This window comes from Rana temporaria, chromosome 1 (genome assembly GCF_905171775.1).
Source record: "Rana temporaria chromosome 1, aRanTem1.1, whole genome shotgun sequence".
NCBI lineage: Eukaryota > Metazoa > Chordata > Amphibia > Anura > Ranidae > Rana > Rana temporaria.
The window spans coordinates 369,389,486-369,410,370 of NC_053489.1; the positions used below are offsets into that span (position 1 = coordinate 369,389,486).

A 20,885-nucleotide genomic window follows, 5' to 3' on the forward strand; every position below is an offset into this window, starting at 1 on the left:
AATACTCAGGTAGGCTTTTAAACGGGCCCAAAGTGTGCCTAGAAAAAATCCCCCACGCCAATACTTCACCACCAGCCTGGACCTTTGATACAAGGCAGGATGGATCCATGCTTACACGTTGTTTTACACCAAACTCTGACCCTACTATCTGAATGTCGCAGCTGAAATCGAGACTCATCAGACCAGGCAACGTTTTTCCAATGTTCTATTGTCTGATTTTGGTGGGCCTGTGCGAATTGTAGCTTCAGTTTCCTGTTCTTAGCTGACAGGAGTGGTACCCAGTGTATTCTTCTGCTGCTGTAGCTCACCTGCTTCAAGGTTGGATGTGTTGTGCATTCAGAGATGATATATTGCATAGTACATAGGTTGCAACAAGTGTTTTTTTTTTTTTGAGTAAGACCCCTTTCACATTGACGCGTTTTTCAGGCGCTGCTTTACCGCCTGAAAAAATCGTGCCCTGCAGGCTTCAATGTGAAAGCCTTAAGGCTTTCACACTGAAGCGGTGTGGTAGCAGGACCGCTCCAAAAGTCCTGCTAGCCACATCTTTGGAGCGGTAAAGAAGCGGGGTGTTTACCGCTCCTATACCGCTCCTTTCCATTGAAATCAATGGAAAACCGCGTTAATACCGCCCGCAATGCGCCTCTACAGAGTCGCATTGCGAGCGGTATTAACCCTTTATCGGCTGCTAGCGGGGGTTAAAACCGCACCGCTAGCGGCCGAATATCGCAGTAAATACGACGGTATAGCTGCGCTAAAAATAGCGCGGCTATACCATCACCGCACCTCCACTGCCCAATGTGAAAGGAGCCTTACTGTTGCCTTTCTATAATCTTGAACCAGTGTGTCCATTCTCCTCTGACCTGTGACATCAACAAGGCATTTTAGTCCACACAACCGCTGCTTACTGGATATTTTCTCCTTTTTTGGACCATTCTCTGAAAACCCTAAAGATGGTTGTGCGTGAAAATCCCAGTAGATCAGCAGTTTTTGAAATACTCAGACCAGCCATGCCATGTTCAAAGTTACTTAAAGGGGTTGTGAAGGTTCGTCTTTTATTTTCTAAATTGGTTCCTTTAAGCTAGGGCATTGTTGGTTCACTTACCTTTTCCTTCCATTTCCCTTCTAAATGGTTTTTTTTCTTTGTTTGAATTTCTCACTTCCTGTTTCTCCTCAGTAAGCTTTCCACCATCATCCGAGCGGTGGATAGTCATTTAGAACAGCTTACTGAACACCTTACTGAGGAGGAACAGGAAGTGAGAAATTTAGACAAAGAAGACAAAGAAAAAAACATTTAGAAGGGAAATGGAAGGAAAAGGTAAGTGAGCCAACAATGCACTAGCTTAAAGTAACCTATTTAGAAAATAAAAAACTAACATTTACAACCCCTTTAAATCCCCTTTCTTCCACATTCTGATGTTCGGTTTGAACCTCAGCAAGTCATTTTCACCACGTCTAGATGCTTAAATGCACTGAGTTGCTGCCATGTGATTCGCTGATTATCAATTTGTGTTACCAAGCAATTGAGCAGGTGCACCTAATAAGGTGGCCGGTGAGTGTATTTCAACTGTCTATTTAGCTGCTTGCCTGGAGCTCAGCTTTAAAGAACTTCAGTCTAATGGATAAGCAGTACATCATTTTTAAACAACAAACTTTCTCTGGCATATAAGTCTTCCATCACAAATAAAATGCTGTGCAAAGAACTGTATATGGACTCAAATGCTTACCTCATATTCCTGAGATAATTTTAGGTTGTCATTGGCTTTTAAGTGTTCTGTGTGGTCAGAGAGTTCAGCAATTGGTATTGGTGGGTGATTAAGCATGCCTTAAGTAAAAGAAAACATGGGAAAAACATTAGTTTACAAATCAAAATGAGGTGAGATCTGCAGTGGAAGGACAGGTGTTAGAACCAGTTAAAGTCAAATCTTTTTAGCAAGTTAGAATAGAATATACGAGACCTGCATATCCCAACAATGTGCCATATTCATCAGATTCTGTAACTAAGCCGTTTGCAAGGGGACAAATAGAATAAAAAATGTATGCAAGGATTTTTCTACAAAAGCACCCAAATTATCAAAGAAGTGACAATGAAAGCCATACATGTGAATCCTAGATGTACTATAATGGATAGAATGGTGGAATGGGTTTGCCAAGATGGTTACACACTGAAATGATGGCTAGTCATGACAGATGAGATTTCTCTTGTTCAGCTCACTTATTCCTCCATTCACGATAAACAGCAGGCATGGAGGCATTTCCCCTGCTGGTTATTGTATTCCGACAGCTGGCACCTGTTGCTACTTGAACACCCAGACAGTGACTGCATCTAATTGGATGCAGTCACGGTTTGGCCATACATTTCCACCCAGCTTTGATTTTTCAAGTGAAGGTTGTCGTATATAAGGCTTGAATTTCAGCCAATTCAGCAGAAATCTACCAAAATTTGAGCCATGAAAAGCAGGTTTATGCCCCATTATTTCAAAATTGTATTCCTTAATAAAGTAATAAAATACCCTAATCAGACTTGTAAAAGTGAAACAGAGGCAAGTTTGTTATTTCACAACATTAACTGCTGGTATCTTATAACATATAGAGATGCATTTATTGTTAAGAAGCTTGCGCTATTTACAAATATTACTAACATGGCCATTTAGGAAGGAATGGGAGCACACCATCTTTGTCTAGGCATCATCCAATGTAAGCATCAATTTCCAGCCTAAAATGCATGCCTAGGGATTAAGCAATGATTTCTCATTTCTCAGCCCCCTGCTGCTGTCTCTCAGCCTGGCAACTGATAGAAAGTTATAAAATATTTATTGGGGAGAAATGTCTTTTGACTGATTACATTTTTTCTTTTAATTACTGTATACTACTGCTGTACACTGACATGCCAATAATTTATAATGTATTCACACAGACTCAGCCAATGAGAAATCCCAAACATTAGAGAATGGGAAACAATCTTTATATATATATATTCAACATTTTTTTGGTAATAAAAATCACAAAAAGCGTACGGTTTGCGCAAAAGTTATAGCGTCTACAAAATAAGGGATGGATTCATGGCATTTTTATTTATTTTCTTACTAGTAATGGCAACGATCTGCAATTTTTATCAGGACTGCGACATTATGGTGGACATATCAAACACTTGACACATTTTTGGGACCATTGGCATTTATACAGTGATCAGTGTTATAAAAATGCATTGATTACTGTGTAAATGTCACTGGCAGGGAAGGGGTTAACACTAGGGGGCGATCAAGGGGTCAACTGTGTTCCCTATGTGTGTGTTCTAACTGTGGGGGATGGGACTGACTATAGGAGATGAGAGATTGTGGTTCCCAGCTCATAGGGAACTCAAGATCTCTCTCTCCTCTCCTCACAGAACTGGGATGTGTGTGTTTATACACACACACACACACACACACACACATCCCTGTCCTGCCCTTAGTGTCCGCTATCGCGTGTGGCTGGCGGTCATTACGACCACCAGCCATCGGCACCCCCGCTGTGTTGTGTGTGCGCGCGCCTGCTATCCCGCTTGAAGGTGACCGATGTACAGCTACGACAGTTCGCGGGATTGTGCCAACCTGCCGCAGTATAATGACGGTGGCTGGTCAGCAAGCGGTTAAAGCTCACCACGCACATTACAATCGTTATGTCCAACCTCCTTTAGATGTATTGCAGGGGCCTGCTGGAATGGATACATACTGTATTGATTGTAATGTTTAGTTAGGTCCTCATATTACATAGTTTTGGTAAATCTAACATTGATTTACAAAGATTGTAGTTACACTGTAACGTGTATGGTGACTTTATTAATCTAAAGTATATAAACGTCACTTTATAATGTACCATACAATATCACTAAATAATCCATGCCTACCTACCTAAAATGAATTACATGACAAGCTGAGAAGGCACAGTGAGGTGGACGCCTAAAATAAATCATAGACCCGAGATAACAATTGACTGACATGACCCTTAGGCCCCTTTCACATTGAGGAGTTTTTCAGGCGGTAAAGCGCTAAAAATAGCGCTGCTATCCCGCCTGAAAAACTCCTGCACTGCAGACTCAATGTGAAAGCCCGAGGGCTTTCACACTGAGGCGATGCGCTGGCGGGAGACAAAAAAATCTCCTGTCAGCAGCATCTTTGGAGCGGTGAGAGGAGCGGCATGTATACCGCTCCTTCCCATTGAAAACAATGGGAACCGCGGCAATACCGCCCGCAATGCGCCTCTATAGAGGCGCATTGCGGGCGATATTAACTCTTTATCGGCCGCTAGCGGGGGTTAATACCGCACCGCTAGCGGCTGATACCCGCGGCAATTCCGGCGGTATAGCGCCGCTATTTTTAGCGGCGTTATACCGCCACCGCAGCTCCCGCCCCAGTCTGAAAGGGGCCTTAAAATAATGCGTTTATCTCGAGTCTACAACAGTGCCTTCCAAAGTTCAATTGGACCTCTTTTTTTAGCAGCCTTCTCTGCTCACTGTTTTGCCTTCCAAGAAAGGTTTGTTGGTGGAGTGCTCTGTAGCAGAAGCCCAGGAGCTGATTTAGTTCCTTGGCTTGGCACAGAGCATGGAATATCACATTGCCAGCACTGAAGCTGACTGGGGTCAGGAGGAGCCACTGGCACTCAGTGGGTAGCCTGCTGTGCTCCTGACTGGATTTGAGGTCTTAGGCCCTTTTCACACTTGTACAACTTGTTCCACGATTTGGGACTGCAAAGTAGCATGACAAGTTGTTCCCCATGATTTCCAATGACAACCATTCATATCGTTCCAACTTTTAAAGTAGTCCCTGCGGCAAAATTGGGGCCGTGAATTGCGGCAAAATCACAGTAAAAATTTGCAACTTTGAAGTCACAGAGGTGTGAAAGGGGCCTTCAGCACACTGGGCCACATGTTGGGCACCACTAATCTACAGTATAGTATGAGAATAAATACACATTCACAGTTTTGAATAACTAACTAGCTTTTAAGGACCTCAAATGTGACCCTCAAATTTGTGGTATGCACACAATAATATTTTTCTTTAGCACCAAAGTAAATTGGAAATAATCCACGTTTATGTCAATATTCATTAACCGCTTCAGCCCCGGACCATTTTGGTGGTCAAAGACCAGGCAACTTTTTGCGATTCGCCACTGTGTTGCTTGACCAAATCTAATTTTTACAGCGGTCAGTGCTATAAAAATGCACCGATTACTGTAAAAATGTCACTGGCAGTGAAGGGGTTAACCACTAGGTGGCGCTGCAGGGGTTAAGTTCCCTAGGAAGTGATTTTTACTCTTAGGGGGTGTGGCTACACGTGACACGTCACTGATGACCGTTCCCAATCACAGGGAACATCGAGTTCCTGGGACCCACCGCCGCCTCCCCGCGGCAGATTTAAAGGGACGTACCTGTACGGCAATCTGCCTGCCCGTGCTATTCTGTCGTCGTAAATAGTCGTGCAGTGGTCAGCAAACGGTTAAATAACAAAATTCATAAAAAAAACAGTATTCAAATGTCTCTCATGGACTCTGGCAAGTTGTAAGTTCTTATTTATTCTTCTTAAAGGGAGTCTCCACTCTTCTGCATGCAGATTTTTTAATTTATTTCTTAGTTTTAAATAAGGATATGATGAGATTACTTCCTTTGCCCCCTGAACCTTGAAATGACTACAAAGTGACACAAAACAAATACATACAAAGCATACACAGCACATGAAGACATTACATATACCATAAACACAACGCAGAAACTTTAAAACAATGGTTTTCAGTTTTGCGGGGGATCATGAAAAAAGTTATTTCAGTGGTCGTGTAATTGATGTACACCTAAAAGGGAACAGATTTCTTACACTTAAAATGATAGTTCACTTTACAAAAACTGCCTATGCAGATAAGGGGTGTCTGCAGATAATAACAGACTGCAGCTCTGACTTATATTGCATAATGCCTTGACTTAAATACCCCCAGGACATTGCTAAGTAAAGCCTCGTACACACGACCGAGTTTCTCGGCAAAAACCAGCAAGAAACTTGCTGGGAGATATTTTTTTGCCGAGGAAACCGGTCGTGTGTACATTTTCGTCGAGGAAACTGTCGAGAAACTCGACGAGCCAAAAAGAAAGAATGTTCTCTATTTCCTTGACGGGAATGGAGAAAATTGGCTTGTCGAGTTTCTCGACGGCTTCGCAAGGAACTTGACGAGGAAAACAATGTGTTTCGCCCGTCGAGTTTCTTGGTCGTGTGTACGAGGCCTAAGGTCCATTACTGCTCCTTCATCACAGGAGTGAGCTCTCAAATGTTGACCTCAGAGCTACTGCATTAGGGGAGAGTACTAACCCTTTAAGTCTTGACAACATCTCTTAACATTTATAGGCGATAAAAAAGGTCTTCAGCAATATGACATTTAGGCCTTATAAAAAATAAAGGTTAACTGCCTTATATCACAGGTGATGCATATACCTGAGAACCGAGCGGTCCTGTGACCACTGCTTGCTCAGTTCTCTGTCTACACTGATCTGTACCTCTCCAGTGTCCACTGAAGCAATGGGCTGGGGAGGGTTAGGGAGTAAGTAGATGGCTCAGAGTCGCGCTGAGAGCTTGAGCCAGCTGGTAGTCAGACATCTGGCTGGATCCCAACATAATTGTCTGGATCCTTCTGGAGCGATTGTGTCAGTGGCAGTGCGTTTTAAAGCAACCAGATAGACAGTGCTCTCCAGATTGGTCCCTTGAGCTTAGGGGAATGTGTTCCCAAATATACAATATGAGCCAGGTGTCAAAGCATCCCTTTGTAAACAAGGCATCCCCCTATTCTGCCTAGTGACACTGTCACTGATGACCGTTCCTCATGATCGGGAACGGTCATTAGTGACGTGTCGCGTGTAGCCATGCCCCATAACAGTAAGAATCACTTCCTAGGGAACACTTAACCCCTGCAGCGCCACCTAGTGGTTAACCCATTCACTGCCAGTGTCATCTTTACAGTAACCAGTGCATTTTTATAGCACTGATCGCTGTACAAATGATAATGGGCCCAAAATGGTGTCAAAAGTGTCCGATGTGTCTGCCATAATGTTGCAGTCCCGAATAAAAATCGCTGATCGCCGCCATAACTAGTAAAAAAATATTAATAAAAATGCCATATAACAGTCCCCTATTTTGTAGAAGCTATAACTTGTGCAAACCAATCAATAAACGCTTATTGCATTTTTTTTTTTTTTTTTTTTACCAAAAATATGTCTTATGCCTTATTATAGCAAAAAGTAAAAATATTACATTTTTTCAAAATTGTCGCTCTTTTTTTGTTTATAAGTAGCAGGAGGGCTGTTTGCAGATTCCTGCGTTTACTTGCTACTTTTAAATACTATTAATTAAAAGTCAAGTTTTATTCAATTTTTCTTTTTTGCGTTTTGCATTTCTGTTGTTATGGTGTTCCAAAATCTTCAGCTATTTGTACTTAGTCTTAATTCTTTACATTCTGTACACAGTTTATGATGCCATTTTTGACTGATTACTGTAAATATACAGATGTGCAACTGACAACATATATTCCGAGACTTATGCCCCGTACACACCATCACTATATGTGATGGAAAAAAAACGACATTTTCTGTGAAGTAAAAAATTACGTTTTTGAAACTTCAATTTTCAAAGACGAAGTTGCCTACACACCATCGTTTTTCTCACAATGTTCTAGCAAAGTGAGGTTACGTTCTCACCACTTTTTCCATTGAAGCTCGCTTCATAAGTAGCTTCTGGGCATGCGCGGGTGTAAAAACGTCTTTTTAAACGACGTTTTTTGCTACACGCGGTCAATTTCTGTGAAGTAAAAAACGACGTTTTGAAAAACGACACATAAAATTGAAGCATGCTTCAATTTTTTTTGGTCGTTTTTTAGAAGACATAAAACGACGTTTTCCCCCACACACGGTCATTTAAAGTGACGTTTTTAAAAACGTCATTTTTTTTCATCACATAAAGTGATGGTGTGTACAGGGCATTAGGGCCCTTTCACACGGGGCGGATCAGTAATGAACCTCCGTTTGCTCAGCGGGGATCGCTCCGTTGATCCCCGCTGAGCCGGTGGCTGACAGGGCGGTCCCCGCACACTGTGCAGGGACGGCCCTGTCTTTTCTCCGCTCTCCCCTATGGGGGGATCGGATGAACACGGACCGCAGACGGAAGGAAAAATAGGGTTTTCCTCCGTCTGCAGAATCGGAGGAATGCGGAGGCAGGCGAGATCGGGTGTCAGTGGATGTTCATCCGCTGACACCTGCGATCTCATAGGGACCAATGTATGTCCCTTTTTCATCAGCACACGGATGGATGAAAAAGCGGACATACGGTCCGCAAGTGTGAAAGGGGCCTTAGAGTTTCTTTTATTCTTACCAAAGTGACTAATTCATAATGATTCAGTGTTATATTTCATACACTCTTGGAAATGAAAGAGAGTTCATAATAGGAATCATATCACCATGTAGTTTTGTGACCAAGAGGTAGATTACCATGCACTATGCTTTGGGAATGTGCACTGGTAAAGACTGGTGTTAGGGGAGGAAAAAACAAGGTACTTTCTTAGAAGTACATTTGTACAATTTACGAAGGAAATTGGCTGAATATATATCAAGATATGTGCATGTGTGGATAAATGCATCCAACTGCAGCTCCTGTCATTACACTGTACAGGCTTCTCAGCTGCAGATGTTCTCATGTCCCTCTACACCACAGGTGACAAACACAAGGCCCATGGGCCGAATCCAGCCATTCAGGCTATTTCATGTGCCCCCCCCCCCTTGTCTCTGCCCCCACCTGGTCTCAGCAGTCAGCAGCAGAGAGGACAGGACTCCTCCACCAGATCCTGCACTTCTCTGTCCAGCCCTCCTGGCAGCAGCACAAGGCAAAGGGGTGCACTGATGTAAAGGATAGTGGGGGGATGCTCGATTTCTGATGGTGGGGGGGCTCTTGACATCTAATGTAAGAAGGGTGAGGGCAACCATAATGCTGATATGTCCCACAAGGAAATAGAGTTTAACACCCCTGCTCTACGCCTTTAATTGTCAAGGTGAACGTGAATCACATAATGACCACTAGTCACCATAGTGAATCAGTATTAGTTTAAATTGTGTTACTGTACATTAAAATATACTTTTATTTTTGACTTTATGATTCTGGTACAAAGCATTGGAAAATCAGATAGAAAATAATAGCTAAGTGGAAGGAGTTGATTAGAGCGGATTAGGGAAAATAAGGAAGGATGAGCCATTGAATTGAAAATCATTAAAAAAAGTGTCATCGAATGGAAGCGTATATTCATTCACATACACAAGAGTTCCTTGAATGTCCTGATACAAGAGAACAGTTTCAAAGTGTATTCTAGATGGTACAGGACTCCAGTTGTTACTCACAAGTTTATTCCCAATTCCACACCTTTATGTTGGCGTTGTGAATCTGAACGTGGTACACTATTACACATTTGGTGGGACTGTAGCTACATACAACCATTCTGGAAAGACGTTCATGATTTAATCTCTCACATTACAACTTTTGTCCCCAATTTTACAGCTGCTCAATATTTATTACACCATAGTTCTCTATCGCAATCTGCTTATAAAAAATCAATCCTACCACATCTTATTAATGCCGCTAAGCTATGCATTCCTATTCATTGGAAAAATCAAACTCCCCCTTCCGTATCTGAATGGCTGAGAAAAATTGAACATATTGCCGACATGGAAAATCTAATCTGTCAGACGAAAGACACTCCCACTAAATTTTATGATAAATGGGCGTGTTGGCTGAATTTTAAGGTTACTGCAGAATTTCGTCGCTTATCTAATGCTTCTTCAAAACATTCTCAGATTGATTGCTATCTTGTATGTTCTACTTTTATTTCACAATGTATTGCATGATTTCTATCCCACTTCTCTTCACTTGCCCTCTTTTTCCCTACCCCCCCCTCTTTTTTTTCTCTTTCTTTTCTTTCCCCCCCTTTGCTGTACAACTTACTATATATAGCAAAGTTATTAATCTGATTATTCAATGCTATCTATGGTATTTATTGCATCCATTATCGTTTGTTACACAAAGTGAATTTGTTATATTCATTTTTGTTCTTATTCAAAAATTTCAATAAAATATTTGGAATCAAAAAAAGTGTCATCCGCTTGCTCAGAGGGGTTTAACAGATCGATCCTCCGATGAGCAAAGCAGAGTCCGCCGGGCAGATTGATCTTTGATATATTTTTCTGGTGTGTGTAACACGCTCAATGTTTACAACTGGTTTAAAGGGGTTGTAAAGATAATTTTTTCCCCCCTAAATAGCTTCCTTTACCTCAGTGCAGTCCTCCTTCACTTACCTCATTCTTCCATTTTGCTTTTAAATGTCCTTATTTCTTTTGAGAAATCCTCACTTCCTGTTCTTCTGTCTGTAACTACAAACAGTAATACGGGGCATTCTCCCTGGTGTGGAGAAAGCCTCTTGAGGGGGGAGGGGGCAAGCAGGCAAGTCAGGACACTCTCTACTTTGCAGATAGAGAAAGGAGCTGTGTGTTAGTGGGCATCCTGACACTCCTGCTCACCCCCTCCCCCCTCAAGAGGCTTTCTCCACACCAGGGAAAAAGCCTTGCATTACGGTGTGGAGTTACAGACAGAAGAACAGGAAGTGAGGATTTCTCAGAAGAAATAAGGACATTTAAACGCAAAATGGAAGGATGAGGTAAGTGAAGGAGGACTGCACTAAGGTAAAGGAAGCTATTTAGGGATTTTTTTTTTACCTTTACAACCCCTTTAACCATTTCAGCCCCAGAAGATTTGGCTGCCCAATGACTGGACCGTTTTTTGCGATTTGGCACTGCGTTGCTTTAACTGACAATTGCGCGGTCCTGCGACGTGGCTCCCAAACAAAATTGACATCCTTTTTCCCCCCCCCACAAATAGAGATTTATTTTGGTGGTATTTGATCACCTTTTGTGGTTTTTATTTTTTTGTGCTATAGACAAAAAAAGAGCGACAATTTTGAAAAAAAAAAAAAGCAATATTTTTTACTTTTTGCTATAATAAATATCCCCCAAAAATATATAAAATAAAAATCTCTCTCTCAGTTTTAGGCGGATATGTATTCTTCTACAATAAGCATATTGATTGGTTTTTGCAAAAGTTATAGTGTCTACAAAATAGGGGATAGATTTATGGCATTTTTTATTAATATTTTTTTTTTTACTAGCAATAGTGGCAATCTGCATTTTTTTTTATTGTGACTGCGACATTATGGCGGACACATCAGACACTTTTGACGCTATTTTGGGACCATTGTCATTTATACAGTGGTCAGTGCTATGAAAATGCACTAATTACTGTGTAAATGACACTGGCAGGGAAGGGGTTAACCACTGGGGGCGAGGAAGGGGTTTAGTGTGTCCTAGGGAGTGATTCTAACTGTGTGGGGGCTGGGCTACCAGTGACACAACATTGATCACTGCTCCCGATGACAGGGAATAGTAGATCAGTATCCTGTCACAAGGCAGAACAGGTAAATGCCTTGTTCACACAGGCATCTCCCTGTTTTGCAGCTCTGTGACACAATCGCTGGACCGTGCGCCCGCACAACAGCAAAGTCAGCCGTGCTATTCTTTTAACGTATATATGCAGGGGGCCATCGGCAAGTGGTTAAGTTAGAAAAAAGAATATTATGCTTTAAAGCAGATATTAGGAAAGGGTAGGTAGCAGTTCCTTTGGTAGGATTGTGTAAGACCTGGGAACACAAAGGAAGTGAAGTTCGTGGCCCACAGAACAAAAACCTGCGTGTGGTAAGTCACAACTTACAGCTGAAGAGGCTTAAAGAAAAATCTGATTTTTTTTTTGTACTCATCGATTTATATCCACCCTGAAACTAACACACACATAGACACAAACACAAACACACAGCACCCATCACTTTTGTTTCTTAATTTCCAATGATGGTATGGCTGGCCACTTCTACCAGGGAAAAAAACAACCCTGAGGAAGAGTGGCATAATGGGCTGTGCCCTGCTGAAAGCCTTTTTGGGTCTGAACAGACAGAACTGTGGTTGCCCAGAAGCATCATGTCATGCAGCCAGATAAATGGAGAAATTATATGGGGTGGTGACGACATTGGGACCCAGGGCACCAGGAAAAGGATGGGGGGGGGGGGGGGGCATGTGCATCAGGTGCCTGGCGCTACTGATACCTATGGTGAGTACAATGATGAGTTCTGAGTGATCAAAAACAGCAGTCTCACAGGACAGGGACTTGGAAATACAACTTAAAACTAGTTGCAACTAGAAACAAATTAGGCTTTTCTTGATTTGAAATGTAATAGCGGGCATCTTGTGTTGTATTTACTGTTAGGCATGCAATCTATTCTACCTTTTAAAAAGCTGACAATATTACTTTAAGGTCAAGTGTCCAAAAAAGCTTGTACAGTATGTATACATTCCTACTATACTTTATATTTAGGATCAGCAATCTCTCGGCTATTAAATAAGCTTGAAGCATCAATTTTTTTTAATAAATATACATACATTTAATTTTCTGTTACAGATAATCATGTTTTGGTATGACCTTTTACTTCCACACCCTACTGTCACCAGTGACTGATTAATTAGGAACTGGTTATGTTGTTTATGAGCATGTCAGGGATGTTTGTAATATTTCAGACCCTATTAGTGTACAAAACAAACATGACAATTTACTACATTTTGTGGACAGTACGTAAAATAGATTCTTGGCCAGACTATGGACATTCAAATATTTACATATCCTTAAGCAGCAAAAAAATAATCCCCTATTGACATCTGTAGTTGTAGGCAATATGAAACAATTCATCCTCAAAGTTCAAAGTGGAAATTGCTTTCAGTTTGATGTTAGTAGTTCACTAACCTCTTTCAACTGAAATATAAATGAAAGGTTTGTGCATCAAGAACAATACTGTGCTAAAAAAAAGAATTAACTTATAAACATGCCAATTTTATGCGTCTTCAAACAAATGATCTCTATTGCGCTGCAAACTGACCAAAAATGCAGACAATATGTAAAAATTGCAGCCAATGCAAATGCAAAGTACAATCAATAAAAAACGATTGATGTAAAGCAGTGCAATCAAAATGCACAACCAATCAATAAACAGCAATAAACATAAATAAAGAACATATAAATTCATATTCACATGTGATCCATGCACACTTTTCCATGAATGATCATTCTAAAGTGCAATCAATGTGTGCAACCAATCAATAAAAAAAGATAAACAACAAATAAAAAACATCAAGTCCATATACGTTTGTGTTCACTCATGATTCATGCAAACTTATCTGTGACCAGTGTTGAATTTAACCACTTCCAGGGTGGAAGTCCCTGGACGTCCTGTTTACATTCCCCCGCGCCGCTGGGGGCGTGCAGCGGGGAAACACTGTGCCCAGCGCATCGCCAGGTACCCACGATCGGCGGTGACAGCAGGGACGTGGAGCTCTGTGTTTAAACACAGAGCTCCACGTCCTGTCAGAGAGAGAGGAGACCAATGCTGTGTCCCTTGTACATAGGGACACAGCATCAGTCACCTCCCCCAGTCAGTCCCCCTCCACACACAGTTAGAACTCACCCAGGGAATACATTTAACCCCTTCCTCACCCCCTAGTGTTAACCCCTTCTCTGCCAGTCACATTTATACAGTAATTAGTGCATTTTTATAGCACTGATCGCTGTATAAATGTGAATGGTCCCAAAATTGTGTCAAAAGTGTCCGATACGTCTGCCGCAATATCGCAGGCCTGACAAAAAAAAAAATCGCAGATCGCCGCCATTACTAGTAAAAAAAAAAAATTATAAATCTATCCCCTATTTTGTAGGCGCTATAACTTTTGCGCAAACCAATCAATATACGCTTTTTGCGTTTTTTTTTTAACAAAAATATGTAGAAGAATACGTATCGGCCTAAACCGAGGACATTTTTTTTTTATTGGGATATTATTATAACAAAAAGTAAAAAATATTGTGGTTTTTTTTTTTCAAAATTTTCTGTCTTTTTTTGTTTATAGCGCAGATCTAATCAAATACCACCAAAAGTAATCTCTATTTGTGGGAAAAAAAATTATAAAAATATAATTTGGGTACTGTGTTGTATGACCGCGCAATTGTCATTCAAAATGTGTCAGCGCTGAAAGCTGAAAATTGGTCTGGGCACGAAGGGGCTTTAAGTGCCCAGTAATGAAGTGGTTAAAGTTCCAAGAAAAATAGTAATCCAGAAAGGCACACATATGACCGCCACCAGGAATGCCCAATGGTTGTAGGCTTACATTAAAACTAGGCTAATTACGTTTTAAAACAATCCGGAAACCGAGATGGCTGTGTGTGTACTTGATGGCTATGCAGGTATTCACAGCAGGTGGCAAAACATTGTACTTCAAACCAAAGCTCAACTCAAAAAAAGAAGAAAGCCTCATAGTGTAACCCATAAAACAAATTTTATTAATGGCATACATTTCACTCCCATTAAGGAGCCAGATTAAAAGCCGCCACCTCCCCTGACATTTCAAATCAGCGTAGACAGCCATGTGGGGAAAGGGAACAGAGGCCGGCAACTCACTCGTGAACACTCTCCTGGATCAATTAAGCTCTGTCCGTTAGCATTGTTTATTTGTTTAGTGACACATGAAATTTGACACATTTATAAGTTAATACATTTTTTTTAGCGCATCACATTTCATACACAATGTCAGAAGTTCAGCCCTTTCGGCTCCTCTCTCCCAACAGTGACTTGACATCCTTCAGCCTTGTAAGGAGAGCAGAGTCCTAGGACCCCACTTGAAAACTAAACTGCTTCACTTTTTTGAGAATTAATTGTTTCACACTGCATGCAGCAACAGAGTTCACTTACTGATTTATAGCTCATTTGCAGGATGTTAAAAACAATAATTGAATGTCCTGGCAACAGTTCTACTTAAATACAAAACTGGTCTTTTCTATATACATTTTACAGGCAAGATGTAAAAAGCAACACCTACGGTATGAAATCATGATTAGGGAATGCTAGGTAACAGAGCTCTCAATTACTTACTAAATCAAAAATATCACAATATTATGCTCTAAACAATACCTTTAAAACAGAAGAGGAGCATGCATGTTTGCAACAGGTCCATTATGCTTTGTCTCATCAAACATCAATATTCACTTTTGAAAAGAGGGTGGCAGGGTTAGAATCATAGGTTTTATTGCTTTCTGTATACCTATTGGGGAGATTTCTATTCACTTCCTGTCCTAGTGACAGGGGGTGAGGGGGCATCAAACTATGTGAAATCTCTACAATAGGGAAAGAGAAAAGTAAAAAAAAATATAAACCTCCCCCCAATATGTTTTAACAGAAGTGTGGAAAGGTTAGAGCCTTGGTCGAGTTCTGCTACTGCCATCTGTGACTTCCTATCCAGGTGACAATAGTTCCCCGCATTGCTTGGTGCCACTGAAGAAGTCTCCTAAGTCTCATTAGTCACAGTCAGCGATACCCCACTTTGTTCAAAACATATTTTTTTTTTTTTTTACTGCATGCCTAGGGTATGCAAATGCATTTCTTATATAAACCAAGGATCAAAATACTAATCACTGTATATCAGACTATAGCATCTCTGGGGTACTGCCATTGGGTTACATACAAAGGCTCAAACACAAACATACAGCCACACAGACTAGAAATGTGTTGTGTTTAAATAATACCAAAACGAAAAAGGAGATAATCGTCAATAATGCAGTAAACATAAAATAAACAAATGGAGGAGATCTCGAAAAGTAAAAAATGAATTTCCTAAATGCAAATGACTTTCAGACCAGTAACCCACTAGAGCTGGGGTGCCCAACCCTTTGAAGAGCGAGGGCCACATAAGCGACTTGGTAACTGGTCACGGGCCACAATAAGTGGAGCGGACAGAAGACAGATCCGTGTCCACTCTGTATATGCAGAGCGGACACAGACACAGCGCACTCTACTCTGTGGGCCCTCCCATCCGATCCAACCAGATGGAAGGGGACGGATCCCCTTTTGTTTTTTTTGTGGATTGGAGGTAGGTGGGTGCAAATGGACACAAGTCCGTTTACATCTTCCGCTCCATAGAGATGAATGGAGGGTCTGTGTGGGTTGAACCAATCATATGACATGACACACAATCGGAAATTCCGACAAGAAAAGTTCGATGTGAGCCTTTGGTCGGAAATTCTGACCGTGTGTAGGATCCATCGGACATTTTCTGTCGGAATTTCCGACAGCAAAAATTTGAGTTGGTTCTCAATTTTTCCGACAAGAAAAGTTTGTCTGTATGCAATTGCAACGCATAAAAAAACATGCATGCTCGGAATCAAGCAGAAGAGCCGCACTGCCTATTGAACTTTATTTTTCTCGGCTCGTCGTATGTGTTGTATGTCACCGCGTTCTTGACGTTCCGTATATCAGACAACATTTGTGTGACCGTGTGTATGCAAGACAAGTTTGAGACAAAATTCAGTCGTAAAAAAAATACACGGTTATGTTGTCGGAATTTCCAATCGTGTGTACGTGGCATAAGGCTGCTTTCACACTGCTGTGCTGCAGTTTAACAGGTGCAGTGCAGTGGATCTGTGGCTTTCCTGGGTTAGCTGCCCTTTGCCATCGATATCTATTATATCCTGTAGGTGTGGCGCACTTTCTGAAAGCACACCAAACCCACAGGTAATAACAGAAGTCTATGACTCAGGTAACCCGAAGGTGCACTGCACCTGCGGATCAGCTTGAAAGCAGCCAAGTAACCACTGCAGAACAGATATGCCCAAATATACACAGTTTTTAGTAATAAACTTACATTTAATAACAGTCTTCCATTCAGGTATCCCCTGCTGTTGCTGTCCCAGGCAGATAGCATTTGGTATCACTCCACTTGAGACAGGAGCCGGCGCTATACAGGAAGCATCCGCTTATGTGGCTCTGCTCCCTTTGCAGCCGCTTGCTTCCTCTACCGCTGGCTTCATTCAGAACACTGATTCTCTGGGATGGCGGGTCAGCAACCGGCGATCTGGGCTTGCGAACCTGTTATCCCAAAGCAGAAGGTCGTGGGCCACAACAGAGGGCTCTACAGGTCACATGTGGCCCCCGGGCCACTGGTTGGGCACCCCTGCACTAGAGCATACTGTAGATGCCCATTATATTAGAGTTTACAATACCTGTGAGTTCAGCAAGTTGGGTTGAGAAAAAGGATACATGTGATGTTCCTGTACTTTGTATACCATGCAGATTCCAAGTGAGTAAACATGTATGTTGGCAGACAAAATGTTTTTCTGGAGTCTGAATACTGTTGAATGTCTGCCTGCCATGTCTTTTATATATGTATATGAGAAGGTTATTAGGCTGCAGTGTACCCGAGTTTGAATTGTAACAGACCAACAACGAATACAGTAAACTGCACATTCAGTAGCAAGCAGCAAATATCTTGTCACAAATAATGTAGAATTAGGTTTTGGAAGTGATGAAAATGCAGTGGAAGTACACACTAGCAACAGAGCAGAATTTTTTAAGAAATTACAACACATTGTACATACATTTTATATCCAAAACTGCAGAATAGCAGAGACAAGCACAAATATTTTGCAATAAAAAATGGAATGTGAAAGGTTCAAAAGACATAAAGTTAAACAAATAGGGTGAAAAGAAAAAACAATGAGAAACTGAAAGGTCAACTCCCCCGAAAACTGATATTTTAATTCTGGATGACTGCAACAAGAATGGCTCACTGGCTTCTAGCATCTCTCAAGACCTCCAGTTGTGGGTTTTTCTCACAGTATCGTGCTTCTAAAGCCTCGTACACACGTCCGAGGAACTCGACGAGCGAAACACATCGTTTTGCTCGTCGAGTTCCTTGTGAAGCTGCCGAGGGTCTCGGCGAGCCAAATTTTCCCATTCCCGTCGAGGAAAAAGAAGACATGCTTTCTTTTTGGCCCGACGAGATCCTCGACGGTTTCCTCGTCAAAGTGTACACACGACTGGTTTCCTCGTCAAAAAAAAAAAAAAACAGCAAGCTTCTTGATGGTTTTTGCAGAGAAACTCGGTCGTGTGTACGAGGCTTCAGACTAATTATGTGAAGGAACATATTTACCATTCAGCACAATAGACCCATGCTTCTAGGCAGCAAGGACAAATGGGCAGCTTTTCCCTACATAATTACTGCCCATAATACTCTATTTGCATCATCACATCTTAATTTCATCATATTATGCTACAGTAGGCTAGGTTAAGACAACTACAGCAAAGAACAGCCCTGTGTATGTGTAAAAGAAACAATTCTAGCATAGGGATGAGGCCTTGTGTGCCAAAGACTATGGGCCAACAAGCTCCAGAAATTAACATGTCACTGGCCATAAACAATGAAGGTGTCACGCTCCTGCAGACAGATTTACGAATAACTTTGTCAATTTACAATACAGGTAATCCACTAGGACAGAAGGGCACCAACTGTTGATTTACTAGTGGCCAAATCAGTTGGATAGAACTGGAAATCCAGGTAGAGATACCTTGCTAGTGAAGTCCACAAGAGCTAAAAGAAATTGCCCTTTAATTTCTTGCCACTCACCACACAAAACTGAAATGTCAATTATGGATGAAGTTGATCTTAAAACAGTAGCTGGAGTGGTAAAATAAAACAACAAAATTTGAAACAAAAAGACAGGAACTAACTTTCAAAGTCAAATTCATGGTCACTGAGGGGACTGCTGAGACCAGAATCTGCAAAGAACAGTAAATAAAGAAATAAAAACAACTTGTTTTGATGTCTTATTCACATTCAAGAACAGATAGTGAGTTACATTAATAACAAAGACATTCCATTTGTTTCTGTTTATGGTGATATGTTACAGCTACATGTAAGTGGTGTAGCTCTGACAGTCTGTAAAAACTGTGAATACTAATGGGCAATAAAGGTCAAAAGAAAAACACAACTGGTTTTACCCACAGTAATGTACGGGGCATCAGCCGCCATCTTCTTTTAGGTATTAGTAACTTAAAAAAAAAACTACCATTGAAGCCAAAACATTGTGTTTCGTTTTGGAATGGTTAGGACACCTGATAGTTTTCTTTTAATTTCTGTGTCTGTCCCATCAGGAAGATTTCACCTTCACTTCCTGTCCCAGAAACACAGCAGGAAATAACGAGTTCCTTGTCAGGCTTGTGGAGAAACTTGACAAGCTTTCTTTGCGTACACACTTTGCGTACACACTGTCAAGACCAAATCTCCTCGATCTCAAACGCGGTGACGTACAACACATACAACGGCAGGGGAAGTTCAATTCCACTGGCACAACTCTTGGGGCTGCTTTTGCTAATCTCATGTTACTGCGTGTTAAGTAAAAGTTTGGTCGGATACGATTTGCACTTTTCAGTCTGTTACAGCGTGACGAATGTGCTATCTCCATTACAAACGATACTTTTACCGAAGGTGCGCTCCCATCTCATACTTTATTCTGAGCATGCGCGGGTTTCTTAGCATACACACGAACGTGTTTCTCGTCGAAAACCAGCCTGACGAGGAACACGATGAGGGAATTGAGTCTCCCGTCGAGGAAAAAGAGAACTTGTTCTCTTTTTTTCTCGTCGAGTTACTCGACAGTTTCCTCGATGAAAAACATACACAAGACCGTTTTTCCTCGGCAAAAAAGCTCTGCCACCAAGTTTCTTGATGGATTCTGTCGAGGAAAACGGTCGCGTGTACGAGGCCTAAATCTCTTCAAAAATTGCAAAGGGTATCCACTTTTATGCCACGTACATATGATCGGTTCATCCGATGAAAACGGATCGATGGATTTTTTCATCAGATATCCGATGAAGCTGACTTTCATCAGTCTTGCCTACACACCATCAGTTAAAAATCAGATTGTGTCCAATGCGGTCATGTAAAACACAACGACGTGCAGCGAAAAATAAAGTTCAATGCTTCCGAGCATGCGTCGATTTAATTCTGAGCATGCGTGTATTTTTGACCGATGGATTTCCCCACAGACGATTGTTTTTTTCTATCGTTTTTTTTTAACCATCAGAAAATTTTAAAACAGGTTCTATTTTTTTTCACCGATGGGGGAAAAAAATAGATGGGGCCCACACACGATCGGTTCGTCCGATGAAACCGGTCCATCAGACCGTTTTCATCAGACGAACCGATCGTGTGTACAGGGCATTAGAGAATTGTCACAATAACAGGTTTACTCATGTTCCTACACCAACACAAAATTTGGTGAGCGTAGATCTCCCTAAAGAGGACACAGAGCAATAAAAACTTGGCAGGGGTTATAATGCTTACCCGCATTATCCAAGACTTAAAAAGTGTTGGCTTTATACACACATGCATACTCTACTATAGGTTGTGTAGCGTTTGAATCTAATTTACTGACCAGTAAATTCCTCCCATGTCTCCTATATGTGAGATGCTAGAGCTATAAATATAAAGTTTTTTTTACATATCTCATGCACTAGCTTGAGACAGGCATTATTTTTTAATTCCCACCCCCACTCCTTTTCTGAAGTTATGTGGTTACTTTTCTGGATTTTGACTGGATGTTAGTGATCATAGCAGAATTTAGTGTAAGGAATACACTGGAGAAAATGCATGTTGACAAGGGGAATGTAGAGGTGGGCGGGGAGTCTACTGACATCACGACTCCACCCACGAGCTCCAGCTTTCAGTTCTTATAACAGACAGAGGGGAGACATTTGACAGGTAAGGATACATGCAGGAGGCATGTATATCCTTATAGATCAGCACTATGGCAGTAGTTTAGAAAGGATGAGAGTGGGTTTACATCCACTTTAATTTCTATATTTTCAAATAACATTTACTTTCAAAAAGTACGAAACAGCAAGTAAAATACCTGTCTTTA

The 20,885-nt window shown here is 41.3% G+C and overlaps 1 protein-coding gene across 18 annotated transcripts in view; it reads right to left on the minus strand.

Annotated features, from left to right (window-relative positions):
* Positions 1-20,885, minus strand: part of PTPRS (protein tyrosine phosphatase receptor type S) — a 565,376-nt gene that overhangs the window by 156,304 nt on the left and 388,187 nt on the right. For 17 of the 18 annotated variants that reach the window (XM_040322493.1, XM_040322436.1, XM_040322494.1 and 14 more), the window contains one exon: positions 1,725-1,822. In XM_040322493.1, the coding sequence (XP_040178427.1) occupies positions 1,725-1,822 (98 nt within the window). Of the gene's footprint in view, positions 1-1,724; positions 1,823-18,693; positions 18,742-20,885 lie in introns of all 18 variants that reach the window. The other variant, XM_040322492.1, reaches the window with a different exon arrangement.